This window comes from Apodemus sylvaticus, chromosome 2, assembly GCF_947179515.1.
Source record: "Apodemus sylvaticus chromosome 2, mApoSyl1.1, whole genome shotgun sequence".
NCBI classification, from domain to species: domain Eukaryota; kingdom Metazoa; phylum Chordata; class Mammalia; order Rodentia; family Muridae; genus Apodemus; species Apodemus sylvaticus.
Window position 1 is genome coordinate 29,334,821 of NC_067473.1, and position 16,270 is coordinate 29,351,090.

Consider the following 16,270-nt stretch of genomic DNA (forward strand, 5'->3'; position numbering starts at 1 on the left):
CAATTCTACATCCGATAAAGGGCTAATATCCAATATATACAAAGAACTCAAGAAGTTAGATTCCAGAGAATCAAATAACCCTATTTAAAATAGGGAACAGAGATAAACAGAGAATTCTCAACTGAGGCATACCAGACGGCCGAGAAACACCTAGAGAAATGTTCACCATCATTAATCATCAGGGAAATGCGAATCAAAACAACTCTGAGATTTCACCTCACATCAGTCAGAATGGCCAAGATCAAAAACTCAGGGGACAGCAAATGCTGGAGAGGATGTGGGGAATGAGGAACACTCCTCCATTGCTGGTGGGATTGCAAGCTGGTAAAACCACTCTGGAAATCAGTTTGGAGGTTCCTCAGAAAAGTGGAATAGCACTACCTGAGGATCCAGCTCTACCACTCCTGGGCATATACCCAGGAGACGCTCCAACATGTAATAAGGACACATGCTCCACTATGTTCATAGCAGCCTTATTCATAGTCAGAAGCTGGAAAGAACCTAGATGTCCCTCAACAGAGGAATGGATGCAGAAAATGTGGTATATTTACACAATGAAATACTACTCAGCTATTAAAAACAATGAATTCATGAAATTCTTAGGCAAATGAATGGAGCTAGAAACTACCATCCTGAGTGAGGTAACCCAATCACAAAAGAACACACACGGTATGTACTCGCTGATAAGTGGATATTAGCCCAAAAGCTCAGAATACCCAAGATACAACTCACAGACCACATGAAGCTCAAGATGAAGGAAGACCAAAGTGAGGATACTTTGATCCTTACTGGAAAGTAAATCAAAACACCCATAGCTCACAGCCAACCAATAGAATGAGCATAGGGTCCCCAATGGAGCAGCTAGAGAGAGGACCCAAGGAGCTGAAGAGGTTTCCAGCTCCACAGGAGGAAAAATAATATGTACCAACCAGTACCCCCCAGAGCTCCCAGGGACTAAACCAGCAACCAAAGAGTACACATGGAGGGTCCCATGGCTCCAGCTACATATGTAGCAGAAGATGACCATTTCAGACATCAATGAGAGGAGAGGCCATTGATCTTCTGAAGGCTCGATTCCCCAGAATAGTTATGGGAATGCATGTCAGGAAATTGGGAGAGGGGCGAAGAGTGGGAGGGGAGACGGGATAGGGGTTTTTGGTGGGGTAACGTGGAAAGGTGTTAACATTTGAAATGTAAACAAAGCAAATATCTAATAAAAAAAGAATGTCTTAAAAAATGAGGATCTAGACACTCCCTCAAAAGTTATGGAGACTCATTGATGTCAGGCTAGTGGCCAGGCAGTCTCTGTATTGAGGCCCTGAGAGGCCTTCCCGTGAAGCTCTGAAAATGATCCCTGGAAATTTATGATGTTGGAGATGTCAGAGCCTTGAGAGGGAGCAGAACCTGTAGTATAGCCAATTTCAACATATCCCCCAACTAGCTTACAAATAAATGAGACTCAGAATTTGGCTATTTTATTTGACTTTGACAATTACTGGTGGGTAAAGCTACTCTTCTAATTGCTGGCCTGGCTGCCTCCCCAGATGTGTGTGCCCCAGATACTTGCTGTTTCTCCTGCCCGTGTGCTGATGGTTCCTCTCCCCTCATGGAGGCTTTCTCCTCTCTCCCTTCTTCCTCCTCTTCATTCCCCACTATCCACACCTAACCACGTCACTCCAAACTCATCTACCTCCTTTCCCTCTAGTAACTGGCTGTCACCAGTTTTATTTAACCAAGTTTTGAATCAAGGAACAAGGTTTGCACAACAAAAGCTTGTAAACAGAAGGCTTATACCTTCTGGTATAGAATTTAGTGCTACAATACATAGCAACAGAATAAATCTCAACAAGAACCAGCCCAAGAGAGCAAAGCCAGAAGGGTGAAGTCATCTAAGCCCTTTAACATTGGACATGGAGCTTCAAGGATTTCAAATTTGCCCTGCTGGGTTTTGGTCTTGCTTTTGTCTGGTATTTCCTCTGTATGTAATGGAATGATAATATCTATTTAGTGTCATTACATATTGGAGGTGCATGGTGTGGTATTTGATTTTACAAAAGGTTGCAATTAAGAGACTCTCTTGAGTTCAGAAGAGACTCTGAACTCTTCTGTGTTGAGACTGTGAAGGACTGTGGAGACTTTTGAAGCTGGACTAAATCTATTTTGCATTCTATGGGCACAAGCCCAAACAGGGGTCAGGGATTGGAATATGGTGGTTTGGCTTTTATGTTTGAATATTTTGTCTATAGTTGAAAGTACTGTTCAGGAAGGGTTTGAAGGTGTGATCTTGTTGCAGGAGATGCGTCTCAGGGCTGGGCTTCAAAAGCCTCCAGTCATTGCCAGTAAAGTCTATTTCCTGTTTGTGAATTGGAGTGTGAGGTCTCAACTACTGCTCCAGAGCCATGAATGTCTGTCTGCTACCATGTTCTCTATCAAGATGGTCACAGTCACCTATCCCCCAGGGACTGTAAGCTCCAAATAAACCCTTCCACCTATATTGCCTTGATCAATTTGTTTTTATCACAGCAATAGAAAAATAACTAATACATCATGTAAAAACGCTATGATGGATGCAAAGCTGGTCATCTAAAGGCAGAGGATTGCATTAGTAAAAGAAGGCACGAAATAACAAAGACAACATTAGCCATGCATGATTCAGCTTAGTAATTTCTTCTTCGTATTATCACCTTTTTATTTATTTTCTATGTTGTGCATGAACATGTGCTTATTAGTTTATGTGACAGTTAGAAGACAACTTGAGGAATTTTGGGTCTTCTCTTCTACGACGAGGGTTATGGAGACTGAACTCAGATCTCAGACTTGGTGAAAGTTACATTTACCCATCAAGCTATCCTGTTGGCCCAAATTTAGTAATTTCTATTTTATCTCTTATTCATCATCATGCAGATTCTTAAGCCAAAGTTATTTGGGAGTTTAAATTATCTAGGTTATTATTTTTTTAATTTCACTGTGTGTATGCAAATACTATATAAAGTGAAATTAGAAAAGGGAACATAAAATGCAGGGACAAAAATGGAGCAGAGACTGAAGAAAAAGCCATCCAGTGACTGTCCAACTTGGGATCCACCTCATGTACAGGCACCAAACCCTGGCACTATTACTGGTGATGCCATGTTGTTCTGGCAGACAGGAGCCTAACATGGCTGCCCTGTGAGAGGCTCTACCAGCAGCTGACTGAGACAGATGCAGATACTTAAAGCCAACCATTGGACTGAGGTCAGGGACTCCTGTGGAAGAGTTAGGATAAGGGCTAAAGAAGCTGAAGAAGATTGCAATCCCGTAGGAAGAACAACAGTATCAACTAACCCAGATCCCTCAGAGCTATCAGAGACTAAGCCACCAACCAAAGAGCATACATGGACTGGTCTGTGATCCCCACTACATATATAGTAGAGGACTGCCTTGTCTGACCTCAATGAGAAAGGATGCTCTTAATCCTGTAGAAACTTGATGCCCCAGGGAATGGGGATACTAGTGGGGTGAGGTGGAAGTGGGTAGGTGGGTGGGGAAGCAACCTCTCACAAATAAAGGGGAAGGGCAATGGGGTGAAAAACTAATGGAGGGGTGACCAGAAAGGGGGGCAACATTCAGAATGTAAATAAATGAAACAATTAATAAAAAAAGAAAGAAAAAAATAACATGAGAATTCTAGGAAACATGCACTGCCAAATAGTTACTGAATAAATACTTGAGGGTAATATGTTTTAGTTCTGTGTGTTCACGGAGCATATACAAACAAGGAAAAGACAACCACAACTTCTGAACCACTCTAAAATGCTTTTGTTTTACAATTAGGATGTTAGAGTTGCTTTTAATACTTTTTATTATTTTTATTATATATTTTTAACTATGCCAAATGAGTTATATCTAAAGAAAAAAGTGAGGAACTCCTTCAGTTGATATCATTCATTATACTTTTAGATTATTCAAGAAAAGAATTTTATAAGACCACATTACCATTATAATAAAAATATTTATTATAAAATTATCACAATTCTCTGCATATAAACTAAAAACATAAATGTAATTCATACATTAATAAGTTAAGTGGGTCTGGGCATTTAGCATCCATCTACTAGAGTTTAAAGTCTCCCAGGGGTTCACAAATAATAGGGAGGACTATTCTGATTTAATTTACACAGTTGATGCTATTGACATCCTAAAGCTTTTCCCTATTACTTTTCACACAGCTCATGGTATTTGGGCTAACTTACCAAATGCCTTAGATCTTTGGTAAACACATGCGCACAAACATGTGCACAAACATGTAGCTGAAATTTCAACGGAAACATCAACAACAAAACAACAACAATGATACATCAGATAACCCAAATGCTGACAGTGTTATGTGATCAACCAATGCAGGAGTGAGAGTCCTGCTGTCAAAGACACCGCCCAGAACTTTTAAGGATAACATCTGCAATGCCAAAAAGAGAGAAAGAAAGTTGTGGCTCCTGTTGCCACAACCGGAAGCACCTCAGCTCTAGGTCACTGTGAAATTCATTACAAATTTCAAACTCAACTGACACACAGGACTGATAATATTACAATGCAGAAAAAAGGTTTTAACATCGATTTGACACAAATTAATTATTTCACCTTATCTTACAAGAGGGAGACCCACTGAAGAAGCCATACTGCTTTCAAAGACACCAAGTTGTCCTCTTCCCTACCCAGGAAAAACACAGAGGATTCCTTGGGTTAGTTTGTGGGGAAATAGGAAGATGCCTGCTTTCTGCTTCCTTCCTTCCCTCTCTCCATCCTTCCCTTTTTCCTCATTTTTCTTTCTTTCCTAAGGGTGATCTTAAGTTGATGATCTCCCGCTGACAATTATACCTTCATCCTCCCAAGCCTCATGCACATCCCTAGTTCTTGATGTCCGCCATGCTTAACAAATGACATCCTCCTGATTGAGACCATTTTACTTCCAGACTACTCTCAATACTCCAAGAAGGATTTAAGTTTTAACACTCTCAAGCCAATTGGCAAGTAGAAATTTTTGAACAGATAGGCTAATGTTAGAGTGTAGAGAATATAATTAAAACATAATGATGCACATCTTTTTTAAGAGTAGAAAGTAGATAACCTTGAAAATTTCACTACTTCTAGTTAGAGAAAGTTTACTGCCATTTATTCACAGTAAAGTTTTAAGTATGTGGTTTCTTTCTCTAATGTGGGTTTCTCCATACACACAATCCTTGAATCGCTTGGGCATTTCATCTCTCTTTCAAACACAACTTCCTGAGGTCAGTGCATATTTAACATTTCTCCCAAGACTAGGCACCAGTCAAAAGGCACTGGCTTTTTGAATGCAGACTGAACAGAAAAAGCTGCATAATCCTGGAACTGTCTTGACAGAGACCCTTTTCTTCTGAGTTTTCACACAGGCCACAGTGCTCAGCCACAAGCTTAATAAAATGCTTTGAATCTTTCCATCCTGTCCTCTCCAGAGTATACTAACTCCTATAAAATGTACATTTACACACATTTCCGCCAATGCTCCAATCTTTGCATGGTAGGGAAACACCGATAACTGATGTTCACTAAACACCAATATATTTGGATGGCAGCAAGAACCCTCAAACATCTGGCTGCTGAAACTGCAAACCTCAAGCTCTGTCCTTGTTGAGAATGAGCTGTAATTCAGAGGCAGACTTCTTTTTGGTAGTTGGAATAGACATGAGTCATTCTGCATTGCTAAAGGAGAAGCAGGACACCTGTTATCTACTGGTGCCCTGTCCTGGTTTCTCCCGGGTCACCCAACCAAGCTCCATCCGTCCCTAATCGGATCAGTGTCTTTTCTAGCATTTTTTTTTTTTTTGCTTGCTTGGTTTCGTTTTGCTTTGTTTTGCGGAAACGAGAGTCCACACACATTCTCAAAGCAGCACTGCCAAAGACCCACTTTGATCCCGTAAAGTGCCAGGCATGTTTTCTTCACACTGCCAGCTTCTCCTTCGCCAGGTTCTTTGGTTCCCTGCTTGGGATACACCAGTCATCAGCCTCGGAACTCATCTGATAATGTTTGAAGGCTGACTTGTTAAAGACGGGGAGTTTTTCTACAGACTCGGAAGATAAAGCCTAAAAGGAGAGTAGAGAAAAAACAACAGATTAAAGAAATGATGCACAGCTGCACGCCATTATTCAAAATACATTCAGAGATATGATTTAGTATTCAAGGACTCTCATTTAATTGACTTTGTAGTAAAGATGTACCAAACCCATGCTGTGCTAGATATTTCACAAAACGTGACTAAAAATCTATTATCTTTATTCAATAAAAGCTTAAATTGTAGGTATGGGATTGTAGATTTGGGCACAGATTTTGTGTTCAATATTTAGACATGACCATTGGAGACTTCTGATATAATAAAGTTGAAAAGAAAAGCGATTCTTTTCAGAAAGAAACCTGGGTTTCTGTGATAGAGACCTTAGATGATACTTTCCATCTCTTATGGGCTTCTTTCCCTATAGTTTGAACACTTTTTCCGATTAGCATTTCAGAAATGAATAAGTACATCAAGTATTTCAGGAAGTCAAGGGTGCGTGAGTATTTAATTCCAACTAACAAAATGGAAGAAGCCTAGAAACAACCAATGTTGCAGTTCTTATTAGCTGTAAATAAATTTTCTGTTGAAATAGTTGGCAAATGACAGAGTTGAGAAGATGATCTTAACAAACAAATTTAGGCTTTATCCGAGACAGGAAAATATGTACTCAGATTTAAATTTCAAATAGGAAATGCCTGGCACCCACTGACAGCTTGTGAGTAATCTTTCCCCTGGGTTTTAAACTTTCCCCTAGTAGGGCCAGCTTAAGGTTAAAACGGTCTTGGTTTTTATTGTTTTAGTCTGAACCTTCATTAGCATGTATTACCCACAAGGCTGAGTAAAACAGAAATCTAGCTATCCTCACAGATGTCAAAGGCAACTTGTCAGAAAAAGATTCACGTCAGGATGCTGCCACACTGGACCTTAATCTGTATCTGGGTCAGCACTTGAGACAGGTAGCACACCTTAGTGTTCTTTTGGGTAAGCTGTATATAAGCATGGTGTGCACATGCCCAAAAAAGAATGTTAATCACTGGCTGTTAGACTAACTCCATTTGAAGAGTTCACAGAGGACCATAGAACACAGAGGTATAAACAAATTCATGGCTTTGAAAAGATGGCTTTTGACTGAGTCTCAAGCGTACCTTTAAGTAGATGATAGCGTCTGTCCCATAGCCTGACATAGAGTAGAGATTTAGATCTCCTTGAAAATACTTGGCGTAGAGACGAGAAATTGGCAAGCCATACCCAAATCCGGCCTGGAGGTAGAAGGTCAAGGGTTAGTGAAAAAGCAGACACAACCACTGGAATACAGAATATGGAAAGGTGTTAGGAGCCTCATTGATGTGCATGTTTGAAAACTCCTCCCAACCAGGAGCTCTTAGGATCTTTGTTCTAATCTTAGCTAACTTTGCCATATTTCTCATATGTCCGAGTAACTACCTAGCTCCATCGATTATCTTGCTTAAATACTTCCTTATAAGTCTCATCTTGGGTTTAGAATGAGGTGGCTTTGAGATAACTTCAGCTGTATCATTAGCCTTACCAAGGGGGCATTCCGGGAATTGTCCATCACAGGCGTTGGGGCAGTAGAGTATGTGTAACTAAAGAGGCGGTCAGTAATCCTCAGAGGAACACCGCCTCCTCGGTCAGAAATCTGAAACAGGACACAAATAGGTCAGAGCTATACTTTCACAATAATGGCACCTGTCTACAGAAAAGGGCCTTTCCTCTCCTCAATGTCACGGGGCACGCATGGCTTTGAGAGTTGCCCCACATGGGGCCCCGTGTTATTATCCAATCTTTTACTTCTCTCCATAGAACCTTAAACAAAAGAAGAGAGAGGTCACCTTGATTGTAAGGTCTTCTTTGCCCAAGACGACAGTGGCCTCGACTGGGGTCAGGGAAGGGCTGTTTTCTTGATGCTCAACCGTAGCCCTCATGGCATTCTAAAGACACCAAAACCATAAGGAATCAAACAGGGATGGGGGAGGGGGAGAATGAGGCCAACAAATAACCAGCTTTATGTTTAAACTAAAAGCAGCAGAGGGTAATTCAAAGTTCCTATTTCTTAAGTGAGTGATAAAACATCTCTGTAAACATAGCCGTTTATGAATGTGTCATGTAGAATGTATAATTCAGAATCTTCATTTACCATGTAACATAGCTCCTGGGAGTAATGTCTAATGGAAAAACAATTCTGCTGGCTGTCAAGTTCTTATTTGTAAGCTTAATTTAAATGTAGAAATTGGTTTTTATAGTCCATTTCCTAGTGCCCTATTTTTCTGTCTTTCCATTACATTTTATATCCAAACACCAAAGACTATTACATAAGGAATGAACAGTGAATCATTGAACCAATTTATTGGCTTTTATAAAACTTGCTGGGGAAAAAAAAGGTTGCTACTATTTAAAAGGACAGTCAATAATTCTAAATTAAATTTCTATTTGCATTTGAATTTCATTTCAACTTTCACCAGGGATGGGAAAGTAACTCTGTGAGTTAGAACATTCAATTAAAATAAAACTAAATTGATGAAAAAGTATCATGTCTTCTTCAGCATCAAGTAAAGTCATACATGTCTTGAGCTTACAGAAGAAATGCCCTGTGGGTAAAGTCTCATTTTATCAGTCTATTTCCCTTTCTCTCTATCCGTTGGTGTCTATGTATGATTCCAGATACTAACTGAAGTGGAATAAAATAGGTCAGGTATTTGGAACTTAATCAATACCTCATTACCAAACATTAGGGTATGTTGTAAAACAGAACATTCTGGCTTTATGTCAGTATTAGAAGCAGATTTTACTTTTAAAAAGATTTCCTTCCTCCTGTCAATCTATGAAATCATCTTGGAGAACATCACAAACTTCAAGCAATTCTTATTTCCTGACTTAAGTTCAGAACGTTAGTACGATCTTAGAATACATAAAGGATTTGATATCAGTATTTAGTTACCCAGAATAGAGGCCTTTGAATCTTCAGAGTGCTAGAAGTGCAAATTCTCAGATCTAGAGAACCTAACTATCTCTATGCATCTCTCTTTCATCAAGAAAGATGGGGAATGGTTGTGGTTCACACACTGTCTGAGAACCAGGGCTCTGTAGGCTGGTTAGAATGTGTGGACTGTGGATAACCATCGATTCCTTGGAAATTCAGAGTCCTGGACACCACTCCTGACCTCCGTCGGAGTATACATTTTAGCATGGTTCACACATGAATCATGTTCATGTGATGGGACTGGCTGTTCTAGGTTCAGAATGTGGCCGCCCCCACCCACAGGACCTGTGCCTTGGAGTGTGCAGTGGCAGAGAGAGTCTGTAGTATGGAGGTTGCAAGACTTCATTGACAAAGACACTCATCCTCTGACCTCTTCTAAAGAATAAACTAGTGCTTTGTTACAAATCCGAAGAAATGATGGAAACACAGTCTCCACCCTTCAATACTGAGATATAATGAACCATTGTATATTTTCAAGCACATTATTTTACTGTGATCTCTGTGTGCTTTCCCTACACTGGCTACAGAGCTTCGTTATACAAAGGTATTCCTGGGAGAATGTATAGCCAGTCTTATTTAATGGGGAATGATCAAACTGAGCTCAGAACTACTTAGAGATAAACCCACGACTGCTAGGAATATCATACCTTGAAGAGTTCAAAGAGCATATGGTGAAGGTGCGAGGGGACGTACACAATGTGGATTGGTTGGCCTGGAAATTTTCCTAGAAAAAAATTAAATTCATTAGCTTTGGGAAACAATTATTTTGCTGCAATGAACCTCTGAGTCTGTTGGATTAAGGTTGTAATTCTAGACAAGACTGGGGGAGCTGCCATTTTCCTCACCTGAGAATTGTGACTTAGAACATTCCCTTTTAAACAGTAGGGACAGCTGGCCTATGTATCCAATACAGTCCCAGCTGCTCCTTAGGATTCAAGATTAAAGTTTGCATTCCCCTGCCAATGTATGTAGTTGGCTGAAGGGTGAGGTCGTAGAATAAATCAAGTTACATAAATGTGTCTATTTTCACTGTGTTTAAAGTATACAACTTCAGTAATAATACTAAATGCATTTGAAGATAGGAGGAATAAGTATGCTTAGGACATTAGTAATAGCTGTAATTTTCATAATTTAATACATATTAAATGACATGGCTTTTTTTTTAAATCACCAAAACATTAAATCTTAGAAGCTAAATGTGCTTAAGCTTCCCCAACAGGATAAAGAAAACAGAAACATAAGCCTCATGATACTGTTTGAAAACAAAAATAAAAGTATTCTTTGATGCCCCGGGCCTTGGAAGACTTGACTGAGTAAACACAAGGAAGGCCTGGAACAAGGGCTGCCTTTGTTTTATCTGACGGTTCGAGCAGTTTATCCCCAAGTATTACACAGTTCTGCTTACTCTGGCTTCATCATTATCCACCCTCCTGCTTTGATTTTAGTGTTCCCTTGCATTCCCATGCCCTCTGGCTACGAGCAAGTCCATCTAAATCAAGCAGCTATTAATCTCACCAATAGTAAATATCACTGTATATAGTATTTGGAAAAAAATATACTCAGAATGGAAAGAAATGGTCATTCCAATTTAAGCGTGCCTTGATCTGAGACACCCCTCTCTTGTGGAATAGAAGAGAATAAGATAAAAATTGTTCCTTGAATTGATTATATAATCACTTCCATGTGTGAAGACCTTGTCTCAGCAGACAGCATAGAGTTCAAGCTTTGAAGTATGTTCCATTTCCGAATAGTAGTATATGTTTGTAGTACATTTTAAAAAGTTGTAGTAACAATATTCAACATGAATGCAAGTACACTTGAGAAATTCTTAGGTGTATAGTTCAATACTGTTAACTATGTTGTGCAAAACAAAATTCTAGAACTCATTCATCTTATACAACTGAATCTTTATACTTATTCAAAAGCAATCCCTTATCTCTTCCCCTTGAGCCTTTGATAAGTACTGTTGCAATTTCCACTTATGTGACTGTGAATAATTAGAGTTTATATCTCACATGACCAGAATCATCGAACATCTATCGCTCTCTATCTTATTCCTTATAGGGCAATTTGTGAAGTATTTTCCAGTCCCATGAATAATGTTTTGAGAAGGCTATTGCCATTCACAACTGCTTTCTGTACTTCAGATATCCTTCTTCTTTGTATTCTACGTGTTACTATTTCCTTTTGGGGGAACAGAGCCTTAGATATGTTCAGCTGGCCTGGGGGTTGAAGGACTTGTAAGAAGGGCGTGAACTCCTCCTCCATCTACTTCCCAAGTGCTAGGATTGTAGGCGCCATGCCTCGAGATTATCTTACACATTTTATAGTAAACAGTCTTTCCTTGGTCTAAGATATTGGAGCCTGGGTAGGTCATTGTCCAAAAGAATCATAGAAAGCATGTCGTATACACAACTGAAGCTTTGCAGCTGAGGCAAATAGGGAGAAGTTTGTCTTAAAAAAAAACAAAACAAAACAGAAATTACACAAATTCTAAGTAAGCTCAGGAGAACATAAAGCACACAAAGGCTGCCTTGTATTGACAAAGACCCATAGTCCTGCGTTTTAATAGGTTTGCTCCTGTCTTGCGACTGCTAGCTTACCATTGACTTGCGTGAGCTTCAGTTCTGGCGATGTTAGATAATATTGATCGCAGAGCATCTTTGCACACTCAAAGGCATCTGGAATTGAAAATTTTTTCATAACAATGAAATAAATTTATTCCAAGTACAGTTGTCAAGTGATATCCAATGTGTTTACTGCACTTAATTTAAAATTCTATTCACTGGAGAATTGGCTTATATGTATGAAAGATGTCTCTTTAATATTTTATTAAAACATAATATTTTATTGAAGTTGCAGCAATAGGAATACATGTACTTTTAGATCAAATACAATATATAAGAATATGGCACATGGACCACTTATGTTTAAATTTTTTATAATACTATAAATGAGTGTTTACACTCATGACACTCTAAAGCAAGGGAGTTTGATGGCAGAATTCATAAAGCACAGACAGAACTCGGTGAACACAAATTCACTTACAGAATCACCTAGATTACAGACTTGCCAACCATGTATTATACATTTTCAATAAGGGAAATTTAGAAGTCTAGAAATTACCTTGGACCACGGCTACCACATCACAGTTTGGGTCGATACTTCCAATGTGGCTTGGGTTTCCTGTCTTTGAGTCACTGAATATGAGGACTGTTGGAAAATAAAAACAGAAACATGTTATAAAACTCAGGGTGTTGACTAGAACAAATGCCGCGAGTCCCCAGCCTCGGGCCCTGACTCGACTTGGGTTCTGCTCAGTGCGCATGTCTAGCCCAGCCCCTGAGAGCCTCACTTACTGTGCTGGTTCATGAGCATCCGAGTAGAAATGCGGTTCATATAAAACCGGTCCAAAAAATACTGAAGATTTTGATTGGTAACGGGGTCCACAGTGCAGGTGTCTTTATACTCAAGGATCCCTTGAGCCATCGTAGGGACCACATTGTGATGTCTGTTTCGAACTTTGACCAGCGTGTCTACAAAGCTAAACCAGAACACCCACAGTTAGCAGACATTAAAGAAGTTTCCCAAATGTCTCTTTCTTAAGTTACTTCAGAGAAAACTAAAGCTCTTTTCGCAGGACCATCCTAAGCACAATTATAAAATACTGGGTGAAATTTCCTTTGGACAATCACTATACATTCTTCTACAATAGCAGAAGAGGCAGCCTCATGAAAGGATTTGTATTTCTAGGTCCCATATAAAACTACTAACTCTATGAATACTGCCTTCATTAAAAATGTTCATTAAGCCTACTTGTTAGAGACTATTTAAAATCAAAGATGATTCTAGCAGGCCATTGTGGAAAATAAGACCATGGGGGATTTTTTTTTGTTCGATTGTTTTTTTAAAGATTGCTATTTAGCTAGATAGAAATTGTCACACAAAAAGAAAATATGCTATCACTAACCACCCAGAAGTCCATTAAAATTATGTTCTGGCAAACTCTCTTGCAAATATAATCTTTGGACTAAATTTAAAGTAAACATGGCGTTCCTTGGAAAGCCAAAACTCCAAGTCCTCTACATTGGTTGATACCCTGTATTAATTTCAGCCTAACATTTCTCCCCTTCTAAAACCACAAAGAAGCCAACATTTGTAAGGGGTAGCAATTTACTCTGAAAGGCTGAGTCTCTCTAAGCTTAAAAAAACGATCTCAGAGATGTGCCAGAAGGATCAGATTTCTAAGCATGTATTTTCAAGAAGAACTCTTACTCTGATAGAGCTTTTTGGTCTTCTGGGCTCTTCTCATGGAACTCTACCAAATCCATCAAGCTCTGGATGTACCTGTGAAGGGAGAAGTCTTGAAATTAATGTCAGATGCAATTAAAATACCTTTGAAAATGATCAGAAAGGGGAAGGGAACCACTATGTTTCAAATTGCAACTTTCCTTCAAAATGTTTGGCAAATCACAGGTTAAAATATTTCTAAAGCTGCATTTTTTTCCCACTCCCTTATTTTCCTGACCACTTTGCTTGGCAGATGTTTTCATTTCATTTACTAAAAACAAAAGAGAGCATTTCTGATTTTTTTTCTTCTTTTTGTATGCCTCTGCAAGAGAACTGAAGTCTTGATGGTAGCAAAGGAACTGCACGGAACATTTCAGGTTGGAATCATCCTATTGGCATAGCATATTTCTTCAGTCACTGGATGAGGCTCTTTCTCTACCAGTCTGTAGCCTGGGTCTGCCCTCCAAGCATCTTGTTTCCTAGGTATCAGTACTCTTAGTTTAAAAAAAAAATCAAAGTAGCTGAGATTGCTGGTAGTGTGCTTGTGTTGTACGTATAAGAAATAAATTACTTCATTTAATTATATGCAGCATCTTTTGTAACAATAGGTGGGGATGTTGAGGCAGCAAGGGTTTAAGGCACTTGTGAAGACACAAAGGGAGATGCCACAGCAGAATTTGAACCCAAGGCTCACTTTGCTGGTTGCTGATAAGGAACAAAACTTAGACTCTCTCTATACAGCCGATGCCAACATCTATTTCTAGGCAAAGGATTGTTTGTACAATTTTAGATTCCATGCTTTGTTAGGTAAAGCACAGTATTTAAAAAAAAAAAACAACCCATATTGATTATTCTTCAGAATTATCCCATACATCCAAATTATCTTGTAATGGAAGTTGGGTATGGCAGTACATGCTTATGACCCCAGCAGCTAGGAGGTGAGGCTAAGTAGAGAGGACTTCAAGGTCGTCCTAGGCTGTATATGGAGTTCTAGGAAGCCTGTGACTCACAGACCTGGTCTTGAGAACAAAATAACAATGAAGAAAGGAAAAGGAAAAGACAAACAAAAACAGAGGTATATCCCCCCAAAAGTGAAGGGAATGCTTTTGTTTTTGTTTTTGATTTTAGGATATTAACAAACATCTATTTGTAGATTTATAACCATCCTAATGCTAACCTGTTCTAAGTTAATACAAACTTCCAACTTCCAAAACTATTTTTCTGTTTAGACCACCTGATATCCAAGTAGGATGCTAATACGGTATAAGAAGTGGTACTCAGGTAACTTTTAAAGCCAGAAACTTCAAAACAGCACGCCCCTTACCAGCTCTTCACCAGCTGCACGGAAGGGGTATTCACTAGCCGGTCAGGGAGGATGTCAATCTCCTTCAGGATGTTGGCTAGTCTTACGGGCAATTCTTGCCGCAGAAAGGAAAAAGAAGTTCTTTCGCAGGCATTTTCTGAACCTGTAGTGGATGAAACATGTTCGGTTTGGGGGAAGATTTTGAGAATAAATAGCAAATATAAATGATGTTGTAAAATGGTATCTTAACCACAGTTAGGTTAGTGCTTAGAGATACTTTAAGGCTAGATCTTTAGTGTCTTTTTCTTTCTGTCCAATTTCACTCCCTTTTTACTTTTTAAGAGTGACCAAAATAGGTGAAATACCGTTTATTTTCTTTCTGAAAAAAATTTCACTCTGGAGAAACCAAACCACTTTCCAGTTATTTTACTGGAGTTCAGAGCCAGCCTGCACCACAAACTCAACCACACACCCTCTAATGACTATGAACTTGAAGGGGGCCTGGGTCCAAGGAGGCAGAGGCGTTTCCAGGCTAGTAACAAACAATACCACAATAAAATTATGCCACCGAGGCAGTAAGGGAGTAACAATTTTTTTCTTAGTAGTAGTAGTAATGTAAATACTTGTAAAACAATAAAGGGGAAATAGTAAAGATGCCTGTTAGGCATCTAAAGTGAGTTTACATTATTAGGAAGTACCACATTGGGAAGATAAGAGTTAGTTTAGTTTCTAGTCCATTATTAAAATGGTGGCTGAAAGCATGTATTATGTATGTATGTATGTATGTATGTATGTATGTATGTATGAATACGCGCGCGTACACACACACACACACACTCAAAGATCTAGACAGTGAGAAGAGAAAAGTAGACTCAAAGTCGAGCATCAAGTGACTTAGCCTTCTTTCACAAACTGTCAGAAAGTATCCAAACTAGGAAAGCAGGTACATAGCCTTTTGAGGATCCTGAGTTCTTCAGCCAAATAGAGTCAGTTGTCCTAGCCCTGAACCCATCCCGGGGCCTCCCCAGCCTCAGCGCCACCCTCCTGGGCTCTGCATCGCCTCTCACCAAAGTCCAGTAGCTGCTTCATGGACAGTGGGGACGGGCTGTAGCGGGAGAACAGCTCGACCTCCCGGGGGACCAGGCTGGCGCTGCTCAGCGAGCTGGCGCTGCGTATCACCAAGCGGGCTGCCTTCATCCTGACGTCCACCTAAGCTGGCGGTGGCTAGGATCCGTAGGGTTGGCGAGGGCTGCGGGTCAGGAGCGCGGCCGAGTGGGAGCAAGTGCGCTGTGGGCTCAGGGTCCCGGGTGCTGGTGGCTGGGTGAAGAGTTGACACTCGTGTCCTCCCACCTCCCGCTGTCTTGCCTTTTATCCACCTCCCCGCCCTCTCCACAACTCCAGCCAGGAGGAGGCTCTGGGACTCTGAACTTGGGGCCACACCAATCAGCTCAGAGAAAGAACTTTGGGCTCCTCCCTTTGGCCGCGGTCACTAGAAAGGCCTGGCACAGGGATCCCAACACGGTTTCCACTGCCTGCAGGGGGCAAAGGGTGAGAGGGAGGCGGGGGTGGGGTGGGGTAGGAGAGCAGTCAGAGCGGGCATCCGGGACGACGTGG

The 16,270-nt window shown here is 40.2% G+C and overlaps 1 protein-coding gene across 1 annotated transcript; it reads right to left on the minus strand.

Annotated features, from left to right (window-relative positions):
* Window positions 1-3,971: 3,971 nt before the first annotated feature.
* On the minus strand, window positions 3,972-16,014 carry Pdk4 (pyruvate dehydrogenase kinase 4). Its single transcript, XM_052173217.1, has 11 exons — window positions 15,724-16,014; window positions 14,678-14,819; window positions 13,339-13,410; window positions 12,423-12,607; window positions 12,190-12,276; window positions 11,667-11,744; window positions 9,711-9,787; window positions 7,916-8,014; window positions 7,612-7,722; window positions 7,211-7,324; window positions 3,972-6,096 (listed from the first exon to the last, which is right to left on the minus strand). Exons 1-11 carry the CDS (start codon window positions 15,851-15,853, stop codon window positions 5,953-5,955), a joined length of 1,239 nt encoding a protein of 412 aa, XP_052029177.1. The 5' UTR covers window positions 15,854-16,014; the 3' UTR covers window positions 3,972-5,952.
* Window positions 16,015-16,270: the final 256 nt, after the last annotated feature.